Source organism: Sarcophilus harrisii, chromosome 2 (genome assembly GCF_902635505.1).
Source record: "Sarcophilus harrisii chromosome 2, mSarHar1.11, whole genome shotgun sequence".
NCBI classification, from domain to species: domain Eukaryota; kingdom Metazoa; phylum Chordata; class Mammalia; order Dasyuromorphia; family Dasyuridae; genus Sarcophilus; species Sarcophilus harrisii.
The window spans coordinates 433,234,776-433,248,624 of record NC_045427.1 but is presented as its reverse complement, the minus strand read 5'-3'; the positions used below and the strand labels follow the sequence as shown (position 1 = coordinate 433,248,624).

Sequence of the window (13,849 nt, the reverse complement as noted above, 5' to 3'; positions counted from 1 at the left end):
AATAAAGAAACTTCATAGCCCTGGGTGAGGGGGGTAAACATCCTCAGCTGCCGCATCTGGCCCACAGGCTATAGTTTGAGGACCCCTGCAAGGGTCCTCCCCAACCCTGGCATTCTATCCGCTAAGGGCCCCTCCATCTCCATAATCTGTGTTCTAAGGGCCCTTTCAGCACTAAAGTTCCTAGTCTTTGACAAATTTGCTCGATTACTGTCTGAAGCTTCCAAGTAGTGCGGCTGGTAGATCTACCTCGTTGCCAAATATTTATTGGCCCACCTGCTTAGAAACCTCCAACGGCTTCCCAGTGCACTTGGGCAGTCTGATAACACCTCCAGAATTGGGGTGGGGCTTGGGTCAGGCGAGAGTCCCTGCCAGAACAGACGAGGGAGGCAATAGTTGAGAATCTCCTGCGACTCGACTCCTCTGATTGAAATGAACGTGTGAATATGGGCACAGGCCTACCCTGTGGGAAGGAGTAGCCCAGTTTAGAGTGTCCATTACCAGCAGTCTGTGAAATAAGTATATTCCACTACAGCCTGGCTACTTCTGCTCTCAACTATTAGCTGCGTAAAACCAGGAGCCTTCAATTGCTTGGCACCATCTCCTGTTGCATAACTACAATTCTATAGGATCTATAAGTAATAATTCATTATCATAACTGAGTGAAAGCTATCAAATAGACTCTATCGTATCTAAGGTCAACGGATTACTCTAGAAAAGCCTTCACTGGGTTTTGCCATGAGTACCAAATCTTGTCATTAAAATTGATGTGAGCCCTTCATTTTTTCCTTTATAGACGTAGGGTACTATGGGTATGAAATATTTTTTAGACATAATTAATATGTTTGATTATTTTGCTGAATTGCATTTCCCCCTCTCTTTCATGCTTTTTTTTAAATGGGATGGATGCTCAATGGGTAGGAGAAGGGAAATAACATAATTGGAAATGAGTGTGATATAAAAAAAAAAGAATTGTAATAAAAATGAGGTGTTTTTTTTAATTGGTACCAGGAAAAAGGGAGGTCATAGACTCAAAGCCCCTTGAGCCCGCCTCACTGCTTCTTGGCTATTTGCCTTATGGTTTAGCCCTCTGAGGGCTTAGCTATGTCTGGGTCTGTACACTGGGGTTTTGAATCCTGTGTTACTAACCTATGGAAGTCAAAGAACAAAATAAATGCCTTTCTTTGAACCAAAGAAATTTGTACAATAACTCTTAAGTTATTTCCCTTTCAGAGACTCAATCTCCCTATCTGTAAAATTAGCAGATCTAACCTAGTAAAGTTCCTTCCAGTGCTGACAGTAACATTCTATATTATAATAGCCGGCCTAGCTTTTAGTGCTAACATTTTATATCCAAAGGTCTTTGCCAGCTCTTAACATCCTTTGCTCTAAGCATCTTTCCAGCTCTAAGATTCTAAGTTGTAAAATCCCTCCAAATTCTGACATTTTCTGTTCTGTGTTCTAAGTCAGGCTCCTTTTACCTCTGTGTTCTAAGCTCCTTTCTAGTTCTATGCTATAAATTCCCTTTCATCTCTAAATTCTATATTCTAATATTTTTTTCAGTTTTAACATTATTTCTTCTGTTTTAAGGTCCATTCCAGTACTGACACTCTATGTTCTATTTTCTTATGCTTTGTGCTCCAAGATTCTTTCCAGTTCTATCAATCAATGTTTTAAAGTCCCTTCAAGGTCTACCATTCTAGGTTCTATGTTTAAAGATCCCTTCTTTAAAGAGATTGTGTGTGTGTGTGTGTGTGTGTGTGTGTGTGTGTGTGATATCTAAGGTCCCTTCCAGTTCTGACAGTTGTGTTCTATGTTTTAAGGTCTGTTCCAGCCCTGATATTGCTTTGTGTCAAAGGTTCTTTTCCAAGTCTGTCATTCTATGTCTTATGTTCTAAGGTCCCTTCCAGCTCTGACATTCTGTATTCTGTTTTATATAGTCACTTTCAGTCCTGAAATTTTGTTCTATGTTGTAAAGCCCTTTTTAGCTTTGACTTCTACAGTACCTTCTAGAAAAACCATTCTAAGTTCTATGAACTAAAGTCCTTCTCTTCCAGTTCACATGACTTATAACTCTAAGATTATCTCCTTATTCTCATTAGATCTCTAAGCACTCCATTGTTACTCCATTGTTACACTGAACAAAGACGTAAGCACTAAAAGGTCTGGTCATCCTCATGCCTTTCTTTACCCTGGCAATCTGGCCAGAGCTTGAGATGTTTAGTTGTACTGGTGTAGAAAGAAGGAGGAGGGAGAAATAATATTAGAGAGGAGGAGTGACATCCGCTTCTCCTCCCAGACTGAGTCTGAAAGTATAAGGGGGCACAACACACCACCCTGACCCTTAAAAGTCTTGCTGAATTGGCTCCCCTGGGCCTCTCAAGTCTCCCGGTATAGATGATTTGCTTAGGGACTATGGAAATATAAAGCTAAATCTCCTACATCCCTGGTAACATCATCCTACTCCACCTTTCAGAAGGGTCAGCTAAGACACTCGGTATGCAAAAGGGGCTTGGTCCAAAGTTAGTGCTGGAGTAATGAAAAGAACTGTGGGCTCTGAGATAGAAGATCTGGATCTGAATGTCAATACCATCAGTAACATACCAAATGATGTTGAGCAACTCATTTCCCTTCTCTCAATTTCCTCCTCTGTAAAATGGGAGGCTTCTAGACTAGTCAGTCAAAGTTCCTTCCATTTCTAACATTCTATGATCTCCAATAGTCTAGGTCTACCCAAACCATATTCTGGGTATAGTCTGAACCAGTTCCATCTCCTCCTTGTTTCCTCTCCTTGGTCAGGGACACTTCATTTTTGTTTTTCTTGGATTCCCACCACCTTCCTTCAAACAATGAGAATACCCCCACTCAAATGAACATGGAAGATTTGTTTTAGTCAAGAATTTGCCTAGCTACCCTTCACAAGGGAAGCTCAATAACACACAACCATGACAAATGACATAATCTTTTAATTGCTACCTTAGAAAAAGGACTCTGAGACCCTGCACCAAACAACCCTATGAAGAGTTGGGAGCATGAAAAATGGGGGCAATGAAGAAAGAGGATGAATAAAAGGAGAAAAGAGGAAGAAGAGGAAAGATAATAAGGAGAAGGAGAAAAAGGAGGATTCTCAAAACAAGTCTTCATTCACAGTGACACAGTCACCAAATAATTCAAGAGAGGCAGGTTGGACTAGGCAAGCTTCTAGTTCTTTCCAAACTTATAAATTCTATGATTCCAACACATCTCTGAGTCTCAGAACCCAAAGGGGTCAACCTGATGTGTAGCCATTCCATGAACATCTCATTTGACTCCCTCCTTGCTTTTGAATACCAGGTTGCCTACATGAATCTCTCTCTTCTGGCCAGCTGGACAGTATTGCTGAGTTGTGACAAGCTCCTGCTGCCTTCCTCTCTCTTTTTCTCTTGTTCTCTCCCCTTCTCTCTCTCTCTCTCTCTCTCTCTCTCTCTCTCTCTCTCTCTCACACACACACACACACACACACACACACACACACACACACACACACCTGATGTTGAGGAAAGCATCTGGTCAAATCTGGCTCCAAACCTCTGCCCTACCACTCCAGAAACCAGGTACTCTCACGAAGAAAGGACCCAATAGCACTTCTAATTATCCTCAAAAAAGTCTTTATTCAGTTTCCTCCTTCTCTCCTCATCCAAATGCACAAGAGCAAGCTAATCTAAGGATGCATTCTCATAAGAACATAGCATTAGACCCCAAAGGGAGCATTGAGATCACCTAACCCATCCGTATAACTTCATTATACAGATGAGAAAATTGAGGACCAAAAAGAAAAGACTTTTCCACAATAGTATGGCTAATAAGTAGAAGAGCTGATGTTTGAACTCAGATCCTTTGACTCCAAATTCACTGCTCTTTCCAATATTCCACACTACCTCAAAAAAGGGAACAGCATTTAAAAAAAATAGGGAATCTTTATCAATTGACATTCCCCCAGAGCATGTAGCCATAGCATCCCTATCCTCATCTCAATAGTGGTAACTATGGGAGCAAGGAAGAAGGAAAGCTCAATTTTGGTACCTAAGGGAGTCATCCCAGGTCCAGGCCCTGGCCCTGTAGTGGCTTTGGGAAATTGGAAGATAGTGGGCTCGGGTACTTGCTTTCCTGACTGCCTGGGGACACATGGATGTTTAATTAATGAAATAACCCGCCTCATCTGGGCAACTGCAATCCAAATGGTTTCCCTGCCAGGAATCATTTTCATACTGCAGGTCTAGGGTGCCAGCGCAGGCTGAAGCAAGTCAGCCATCTGCTCTCCAAATCACCTAGACTGAATTGTCCCCCTTTCCAAAGCCCCAAACACACACTTCTCTCAGGACCAAGTATTGCTGCCCTTTCTACCTACTTGTCACTCTAATACCATCTAGGACAACATTTTCCATTCAGTTCAACTAACATTTATTAAATGTTGGGTACTTTGGCAAGAGCTGAAAGAGAAATAAAATTTGAACAAGTCCCTGTCCTCATGGAGCTCATAGTCCAATAAGGGGACAAGCCACAAACACAAAACTGTAATAGTGAATGAGAGATACAAAGTAATAGTAATCAATGAAAACTGAAAGAGGAGAAAAGTTATCCAATAAGTGATGGGCACACACAAATTCCTCCCTGAAAACCCCTACCCCTCAGTTCTAAAACTCTTCCTATATTCTTAATACATGGTGTCACCTTAAGTAAGGAACACAGTTAACCTACTTAGACTTCATCCACTAGTACTGCTACTGCTAGTTGCTTGAAATCCATACTCCCAAATACCATACAAGTACCATAAACATTGAGAATTGTCCTGGGATCAATAATGATTCATCTATTTGGTTACCTTTCTAGTATCCTCCTTTCCTATCTGAATGCATTTAATGCCACCTTTCAGAGTTTATAAACTAGTTCATACTAAGGAGCAAATGACTGATAACAACTTATGGCATTGCTCCCACCAATCTACAAGGACATACTGAAATGTTTAAGGGGAATAATCTCTTAGTTCAAAGAGTCAATAATGGAATTTTACAATTTAAGTGCCGGAAGACAAAGTAGGTTAGGTACCACTATGAAAAGAATAAGGAATTTAGAAATCTAAGGAGTCTAGTCTCAGGCTAGTCTAATCCTTGAGTCAGTAACTCAAGATGTGACTCTCAGAAAGTCACTTTACCGACTCTTTAGATGGTTAATTTTGGCTCTGACATTAGGCCCTGAAGTTTCTTCTGGTTATAAAATTCTGTGACACAAATCATTCCATTTCTCTGAGATTGCTTCCTCATCTCTGAAATGGGCATAACAGAAATTACAGTTAACTCTGAGAGTAGCTAAGAGGGAAGTACTTTGTAAAATTTAAACGTGCTATATGAATGTCATTAATAATGTCATAAATGTCATTAATAACACTAATACCACCCCCTGGCTTTCTGAGACTGTTTTCCCATCTGTGAAATGGGTATAACAACATTTAACAATTAACTCTGAGGGTTGCAAAGTAGGGAGTGTAAATTTTAAACTTTATAAACCTTAAAAGTGCTATGTAAATGAGTAATTGTTAATTAACTAATAATTAATTGTTAATCATTAATAACATTAGCACCACCGTGACAAGAAAAAGAGGAATCTTCTCCATACATGAGTATAACTTCATCTGTCCAATTATAACTGGCCGGTTCTTCTGCCTCATTTCAGCCTTTTAAAATCCATGATTTCCTTCAAAACTTGCTCAAGCAGCACTTTCAGCAAGGAATGTTTCCTTAAGTCTTTCCCTTCATTCCCTACCCCATCTCTACTTTCTAGTGTCTTGCTCCACTGAGGGTATCTTGCATCTACTCTGTTTCCATCTTATGTTTATTTATATACAAGTATGTTGTCTTCCTAGTTAAAACATAAACTTCTTTGAGGCAGGTAATATTTCAGTTTTTGTCCTCAGCACTTAGCACTGGTTTGGCACAAAATTTGATTATCTTGATTATGGTTACTTTCTCTTATAGATCTTTATCAAATCAGCAACAGACTCCCAAATCTATATTTTTGGGCCCTCGTCCATCTCCAGACCCCAAATCCCTCATTCTAACTGCCTTTGGACAACTCCACCAGGAAGATTCCTAGGTACTTCCAACTCAGCAAGTCTAAAATAAAAATATATTTTCTTTTCCTCTGAACCTACCCGTCCTCTTGATTTCACTAGTTTTGTCGAGTTACCACCATTTTTACTCACAACCTAAGAGACATCTTCAACTCTTAGCTCTAATTTATTCATATTCAATTAATTGCCAAGTCTTCTCTAGTTTATATTTCTCAGATCCCTCCATTCCCTAGACATTTCAGGCCCTCAAGACCTTTTGTACCTAGATTATAGTCTCCTAATTGGGTTCTCTGCATCCAACCCTTTTTCTTTACGATCTATCGTCCTTACAGTTAAAAACGTGATATATCAAAAAAAAAAAAAAAAAAAAAGTTTAATTGTATCACTCTCTGCTCAAGAAGCTTCAGTAGCTCCCCATTGCTTCTAGGATAAAAATTCAAGTTTTTCTATTTGATGTTTAAAGCCCTTTCAATCTATCTCTGGCCATCTGTCCATGCCTACTTATTTATTACTCTCTTTTCACACTCTTAAAGGCCTACATACTATTTCCATATACAACATTTCATCTCTCATCTCTGTGCCTTTGTCTCAGCAGCAACTCAATGCATAAAATGATATTCTTCATCTCTTGGAACGTCTAGATCTCTTCAAAACTCTTTCAAGTGTCACCTCCTTCAAGAAAGCTTTCCTGATTTTCCAGTTAGTGCCCTGCCCCCAGCACATTATATTTAATTTATATATAACTTATTTATCTGTGATAAGTAACAATATGTTACTTGAAAACAAGGATTATTTCATTTTTGTCTTTGCATCTCCAGAACCTAGCACAGAGCAGGCCCTTAATAAATATGGAATGATTCAAAGAGTCACCTTATTTAAAGGCTTGAAGGAGGGAGAAAGTTTACTTTGTGGCAAGGGAAAAGGGTCAGTTTTATTTCCTTTCTCCCTGATCCCTAAAAGAGTTGCCTATGTCCAGGCAAAAAGAAAGAAATCTTAATTGTGTTTTTCATAAATAGAGAGGCCCAACTACTGTCATAAAAAGATCTTATCCCCTAGAGCACCCTCAACTCCTCCCCTCCTCCGCTTTCTCTCACTGTCTGTACCTTAGATTTCCTGTGACAACCTGCAGATATTGAAAATCAACTTGTGGATGCCCTCCTCCACTGTCTCCTAACTCCAGTTGGGGGGCGGGGAGAAGGCTCCCACCTCCACCACCCCCAGACCAGCCCCAAGATCCTGCCCCCGGGGCTGGCCCTGGCCCTAGCTACAGAAACCAAAGCCCCAACCCCCACCTCCAGTCCCATCTGCATAAACTTAATTCTCTCTCACCCTCTTTCAGCCTTGGGACAGTCCAGGACAGATTAAGCCTTTGTCAGATACACCCAGGAAAGGAAGGGCCAGATGGGACAGGGGACAAGTGGTGTCAGATAACCAGGCAGGATGAAGGAAAGCCACAAACCAAGTCCAGCCCAATACATATGGCTTGGGGGGTGGGGGGAAGGTTAATTCTGAAAAAGGGGAGTTATGGGGAGAAGGGGGGGAAAATGAGGGGGAAATGGAAAGGCCTTATTTTGCTGTTTGAAGGAGACCAGAACAGAATCATTCAAGAATTCATCCTAAAAATCCATAGGCCCAACCTTTCTTTGTGTGTGTACTCTAGTTAGAGAGGTTTGGAGATTGTCATGGGAAGGAGGAGGACAGATTTTGGGGAACAGTAAGAGAGACCTAGGTGAACATGATTTAGGTTTTAATCTGAAAAGGGCTCTGCCTAGGGGAATCCACAGAGAGACCCCTTACCTCCTCCAGTTTGGCCCTTAGTTTAAAAAAAGAAAAATCAGGCCAGATGGGCCTATATTGCAATCCCTACCACAATGGGAAACCTCTAACTTTAATTTTTTAACGGGGATGGGGGGGAACCAAAGCTTTTAGAATTGGAAAGGACCTTAGCTATCAACTACCAATCCAGTCATTTTATAGAGGCAAACTACTGCCAGAAAAAGCAAAACCAACTGCCCAAGATCACTAGTAGAGCGGTGACAGAATTGGAACTCAAGTCCCTCTGACTCCAAATTCATGTTCTTTCTACACTACAGCACGATGTATATACCGGGAAGCCCCAGGGCATGATTCCCTCTCATTTTGGGGGATGCCCTCCACATCTTCAAAAACTGTCATCTAACAAATCAACTCTAAAGGAGTCCCCTACACCCCCACTGAATTTATAGCAGCCGTGTTCACCTAAAGTAATTGAAAAGAAGGGAGGGAGACTGAGAGATCTGGGGAGGCAGGCACCTGAAAACTTAAAGAGGAAGCCGAAAGGGGTGGCTTTTTCCTCCAACTCCGATCTGTTTATCTTTAAAACGTGTCTGATTTCTTCTCTCTCGGGGAATACTGCCTCCAGTCCCTTTGGAAACTCACGGTCTCTTAGGGGTGTGTCTGTTTTGTTTGCAGATTTATGGGAGCTTAGGTGAGTCCCGGACAGGAGGTAGAGTCCGCTGGCTCACTAGCGCGCGCTCTCTCTCGCTCTCTCCTCTCTCTCTCTCCCCTCCCTCCCGGTAAACCAGCTCTCCAGAGGATTGGCCTCTCCAATCCTCCCTTTGGGGGAGTTTATTCATTCCTGAGAGTAGGATCTAGGCTGGGGGTAGGGTGGGGTAGCTTTCATTTTGGCCTTGATATCCTTCAACTGAGAAGGCTGTGGCCACCCTGGGCCTAGGGTCTTGTACTGGGAGGTAAAAGGGAGAATTTTCTTTCCCAAGGCCAGACATGGGCTGCTTGACATCCTGGGGCCTGTTGGGGTCTCAAAGACCAGGCCCAACCCCTTCCGATGGGTCTGGTGGGAATCTGAGTGGGGTGGGGCAAGGGAGGTCAGGGTAAAGACAGATTTGAAAGGGTCCTAAAATCTGAGAGCAAGGAACCTACCCCAGAGCTACCTCATTCCAAGCTGGGAATCCAGGCCTGAAGCCCCCTCCCCTCCCCCAGCCCAGCCCCTGGTAAGAGGCAGACCAGATGGGAGGTAAATAGTGCGTTTATAAGCATTTACCACAGATGGACTGCCCTCACCGCAGCCTGCAACCATTTCACTGACAGGGTATCTGGGAGAGGGGACAACACTGTTTCTTCAGAGCTGCGAAGAAGGGGGTGGGGGGGGCAGCCTCCAGAATCCCCTTTCCTTATCCGAATTATCCTCCTTCCATCCTCCCAACCAAGCAGTTCCAGCATCTCCCTCGCCAGCCTGCTCGCCAGCCTTCCCACTGCCTCTCCCCTCCCCATCCCACACCCCTTACCCCCACCCCCCTCCTCCGCCCGGGGAGGGCTGGGAGGAGGGACAAGTGCACTTTTAGTAACGACAAAATCAATTGTCTATGAAGATTCTACTCTCAGGCAGATGGTGCAAAGACTGAGGGAGTTACTAGTTAGGAAGACCCACATTAAATCCCAGCCCCCCGGAGAAGGAAAAATAAAAAGGAGGATGGGGAAGGATGGCGTGGAAAGGTTAGGTGGAGGGGGGGCGGTGTCCGCATATAAAATATGAATCTCCGAATTTCTCCGGCTCAAAGTTCAAAGATTTGAGCTCTCGGGGCGGCCCCTGCATCACCCCCACCCCCAAACCCTCCTTAGAACAATGAGGTCCCAGTGGGGGAGCCACCGGCTCCTTCCCCAGGGCAGCAGCCCGAGGGGCCCCGGGTGGGAGGGAGAAGCAACGCTTCCCTACCTCCGCCCCCGCCCGCACCCTAACTGGCCCCCGCCCGGGCCATACAGGGCGCTAAGAGGCCCCACCCCTCCCCCACTCCAAGGGAGCCAGCCCGAGGGGGCGAGTGTGGGGGATGGAGGGGTCAGATGCTTCCTCTCAGCCGGCCTCATCCCCTCCTCTCAGACCAAGGCTGAGAGGGATGAGGGGGTGGACCCGTTCCCATCCGCACCCCGGGACCGTCCGGCCCCGCCCGCCCCGCCCCGCCCGGGGGCGCCTCCTGCGCCAGTCTGCATCGCGCCGGGCCGCCCCCGCCCGTCCGCCCAGGGCCAGTCCCGGGTGGGGTCGGGGCGTTCCTGCCCTTGCCCCTGCCCCAGCCCCAGCCCCTACTCCGGGCCCGGGCTCGCCGCACCGCCCCCCTCCCCCAGTCTGCGGGGCCTCGTCCCAGAGCCCTGGAGGAGAGGGGCGCCCCTGGGAAGACTCCCTGTCCTCAAGCCACTGCAACCCCCGTAGCAGCCAAGGGGCAAGGGGCGGTGGCAGGAGCTAGGAGCTCCCACCCGGGGCTCGCTTGCCAGCCCGCTCGGGACAGCCTGCCTGCTAGGGGTGGGATGGGTCTGGCTCCCGGAGCAGCCGCCTGCTGGAAGGGGGAGGGGGGAAGAAAAAGGAGGAGGAAAAAGAAGAGGAAGGGGGAGGGGGGTGGAGGAGGAGGACAGAACATGCCCGGGTGAGCACCCGGGACAGCCCGCGCTGCTGGGGAGAGAGGCGCCGGGGGGGAGGACTCGCAGCCTTCCTCGCCGCCTCCTGCTCCCGGGACAGCCCGCTCGCTACATGGAGAGCCGGCCGGGGCGGGTCTGCGCCGCCTGGGCCATCCCGCCGGGAACCAAGGGGTACCGAAGGGAGGAAAAGGGTGCTTGCCTGGGATGGGGAGACATTGCGGGCTTAAAACTGGGCTAAGGGTAGGTGGAGAGAGGTGACCACTCAGACACAAGCAGGGCTAGGACAGACGGACAGCACTCAGACAGACAGACAAGACACACGCGGACACAGGGGAGGCGCGGGCGCGCACTGACCGTTCCAGTTTTCACCGGCACATACACCACTTGACCCATCTTCGGCTCCCTGCTGGTCCCCAGCCGAAAGCCCTTGGAGCGGACCCAAAACTGGAACTTGCCTTTCTCCCCGGACGAGGGGCCGCCGTTGCCGGCACCCGTGGTCCCGCTGCCCCCGCCTTGCAGGACCTCGGCGATCCGTTGGTATTTGCTACGAGTGACCGTCTTGGTCTTAGCTGAGTCTCCGTAGGTCCGGAGACACCAGTCCCGGAACTGGCGCCCCAGCTCCGTGTCCCCGGGGCTGCGGTCCCAACCCCCCCGCAGGAGCAGTGTCGGCTTCGGCATCCTCGGGGCCCTTGGGGGCGGGCAGAGAGCGGAGCTGGCCGGCCGGCCGGCCCGGACTGAAAAGGAGGGTGCGACGGGCGGAGGCTGAGGCTGGGACTGGGACTGGATCTGGGGAGCGGCTGCCCCGTCCCGAGATGCGGCGGCAGCGGAGGCGGTGGCGGTGGCGGCGACCTCGGCGGCCGGGACGCGCGGGGCTGCAGCAGGCAGGGTCCCTCCCGCTCCTCCTGCGCTCCCGCGGCGGCGGCGGCGGCGGCTCCTGCTCCTGCTCCTGCTCCCGCTCCTGCTCCGCCTCCTCCTCCCCCCCGGCCGGGATGCAGGAGGGGATGGAGCAGTCGGGACCGGGAGGTGCAAAGGGGGCGGGCGAGTCCCCTCCCCGGGAGGGGCCGCCCCGCAGCCTGTGAGGGGGAGCCCGGGGCGGGTGAGGGAGACCGAGCGAGACACCGGCGGCGCCAGCGGCTGCTGCTGTCAGGCTAGCGGGCTGCTCGTCTTCGTCTTCGTCCTCCTCCTCCTCCTCCTCTTTTCCTTCCTCCTCCTCCTCCTCTTCGTCGTCCTTGTCCTAGCCGCCTCCTCCACGCAGCGGGATCCCACCTGTTAGAGCCGCGTAGCTTCCCTCCCCCTCCTGGCCCCAGGGCAAAGGAGGCTGGGCTTCCCCCCCCCCCAGTCCCTGGCCCCAGGGGGCGCAGGGGGCCGGACTTCCCACCACCCCAGCCGGGGCCGCCCGGAGCGCTAGGGGCCGGGCTTCCAGTGTCCGGGCCGAGGCCGCAGGGGACCAAGTTTCCCCCTGTCCCGGCCCCGGTCTCAGTCCCTGAGGCCTCTGAAGCCGAGTTTCCCCCTGGCCCTGGCCCCGGCCCGGCCCCTGGGGCCTCCCTCCAGAGGCCCAGCTCCGCCTTGTCCCAGGCTGAGCAGGGTTGAGACAGGGCCCCCTTCTCGCTGTTTTTCTGCTTGACCCCAACCCTGTCCACAGGACTGCAAGTCTCCACGTCCCCTCCCCTCTTTTCCCCACTGCCCTAACTGGGGCCCGCATAGGGCGGGGCTTGCCTCTTCTCCCCTAACAGCCCCCTCCTCCTCCCCACAGGGCCTAGGGGCAGGTTGGGCAGGCTGGCTCTCCATCTCCAACCACTCTGGACAGCTTTGGGGCCTGAGGCAGGGACAAAGTAGCGTCTGAGACACTTTTCCCAGTAATACAGAAAAAAGGTGATTGGGAAAGGGGGGGTCAGTGGGCTTCGTGGGACCCCCAAACTTCTTGTCTCAAGATTTCCACCATAACTTGAAGATCCTCAGAGAATTATACCTAATTGTCTATTTCCCAAGAAAAACTTAATCTTGGGGTGGGCTGAAATAGAATGAAATGTTCTAGTCCCTTGTCTCTTCTGGTCTTATGGAGTGAGGAGGAGAGAAGTCCTTAGGTTGGGTCTGTCTTCCCAAACAAGGAAAGCCCTCAAGAGAGGATTTAGGATTTAGAGCTAAAATGAAATTTGGAGAACATTTCAAATAGTCAAATATTCCATTTTACAAAGAAGGAAACTGAGGCCTAGGGAAACACATACCTTGCCCAAGGGCACATAACTGGTGAGCTAACATCCCTCTCACTGTCAAGTCCATGGCTCTTTCCACTAAGAGCCTTACTATATACTTTAACCTGAGTGGTCAAGCATTTGTAGAGAACTGACCTTGACTACTTTGCCACTCCCAACAGAGACAGTCCCCTTTGCTCAATGAAATTACGGGCATAAATAAAAGTTACTGCTACATTCTGCCTGATTTCGGCTCTGTCTTCCAACCAGGTCATCAAGAAACACAGGCCTTCATTTCTAGCCTGCCTCAGGGGGTTCCTCCCACATTTCGTGTGCTGACTCTGTCAGATTGCCCCAGGCCAGCTCCTCCACCAACTTTGGTGGAAATAACACTGGCCCATATAGAACCATTTTCTATCACCAGAAAAGTAGGCCCCAGGCCCCATTTCCTGCTCTCTCACCCTGCAGAAGTTTTCCCCCTTGGCCTCAGCTAGGACTGACTTAATGTCCTCCAAATTTTCTTTGTCTTGAACATAAGGAGAATTGTTTTAAAATAGTTGAACATTTCCATGTTTTTTATATGTCAATGGGTCCACAACCATAAAATCTTGAAATTGAATCTTCCAACCACTATCCTTTGATTTGAAAATTGGTGTTCCCATTTCACAGAGGAAGAAACTGATAGATGCTGCATTCATTTCAATAAGGCATTGTGATCAGGGCACTGAGTGCTATACAGGCTTGCTTGAAAGACAGCTTTTGCCTCAAAAATTTACAATCTAATAGGATAGATGAAACAGTAACACACATTCCAATGACACAATATAATACAATGATACAATACAACTGTTAAACATTCATGCTATACCAACTTTATGCAAGGCACCAAACTAAGGACTGGGGATACATATGTAGTACCCCTTCTGGGACTACTCCCCCAGCTTATACTCCTTTGAGCTAGAAGTGGATTCCCAAACAGTTAGTGATTATTATTCTTAAGGTTCTAAGAATAAATTGTTTTCACTGCTGTTGTTCATGAGCCCCCATCAGTGTACATTCCACTAATAATCAGCCAGACTTGGTTTCTTAATAAAAGTATTTACTAAAAAGGGGTAAAAAAAACAAACAATAATTATAAAAAAAGAGTCCC

The 13,849-nt window shown here is 47.9% G+C and overlaps 1 protein-coding gene across 1 annotated transcript in view; it reads right to left on the bottom strand.

Moving 5' to 3' along the window:
* NOL4L (nucleolar protein 4 like) overlaps positions 1 to 11,731 on the bottom strand; it is a 198,668-nt gene extending 186,937 nt beyond the window's left edge. Inside the window, exon 1 of the mRNA XM_031954101.1 lies at positions 10,862 to 11,731. Coding sequence (XP_031809961.1) covers positions 10,862 to 11,185 — 324 coding nt within the window. The 5' untranslated portion in view covers positions 11,186 to 11,731. The remainder of the gene's footprint in view (positions 1 to 10,861) is intronic.
* Between the last annotated feature and the right edge of the window lie 2,118 nt (positions 11,732 to 13,849).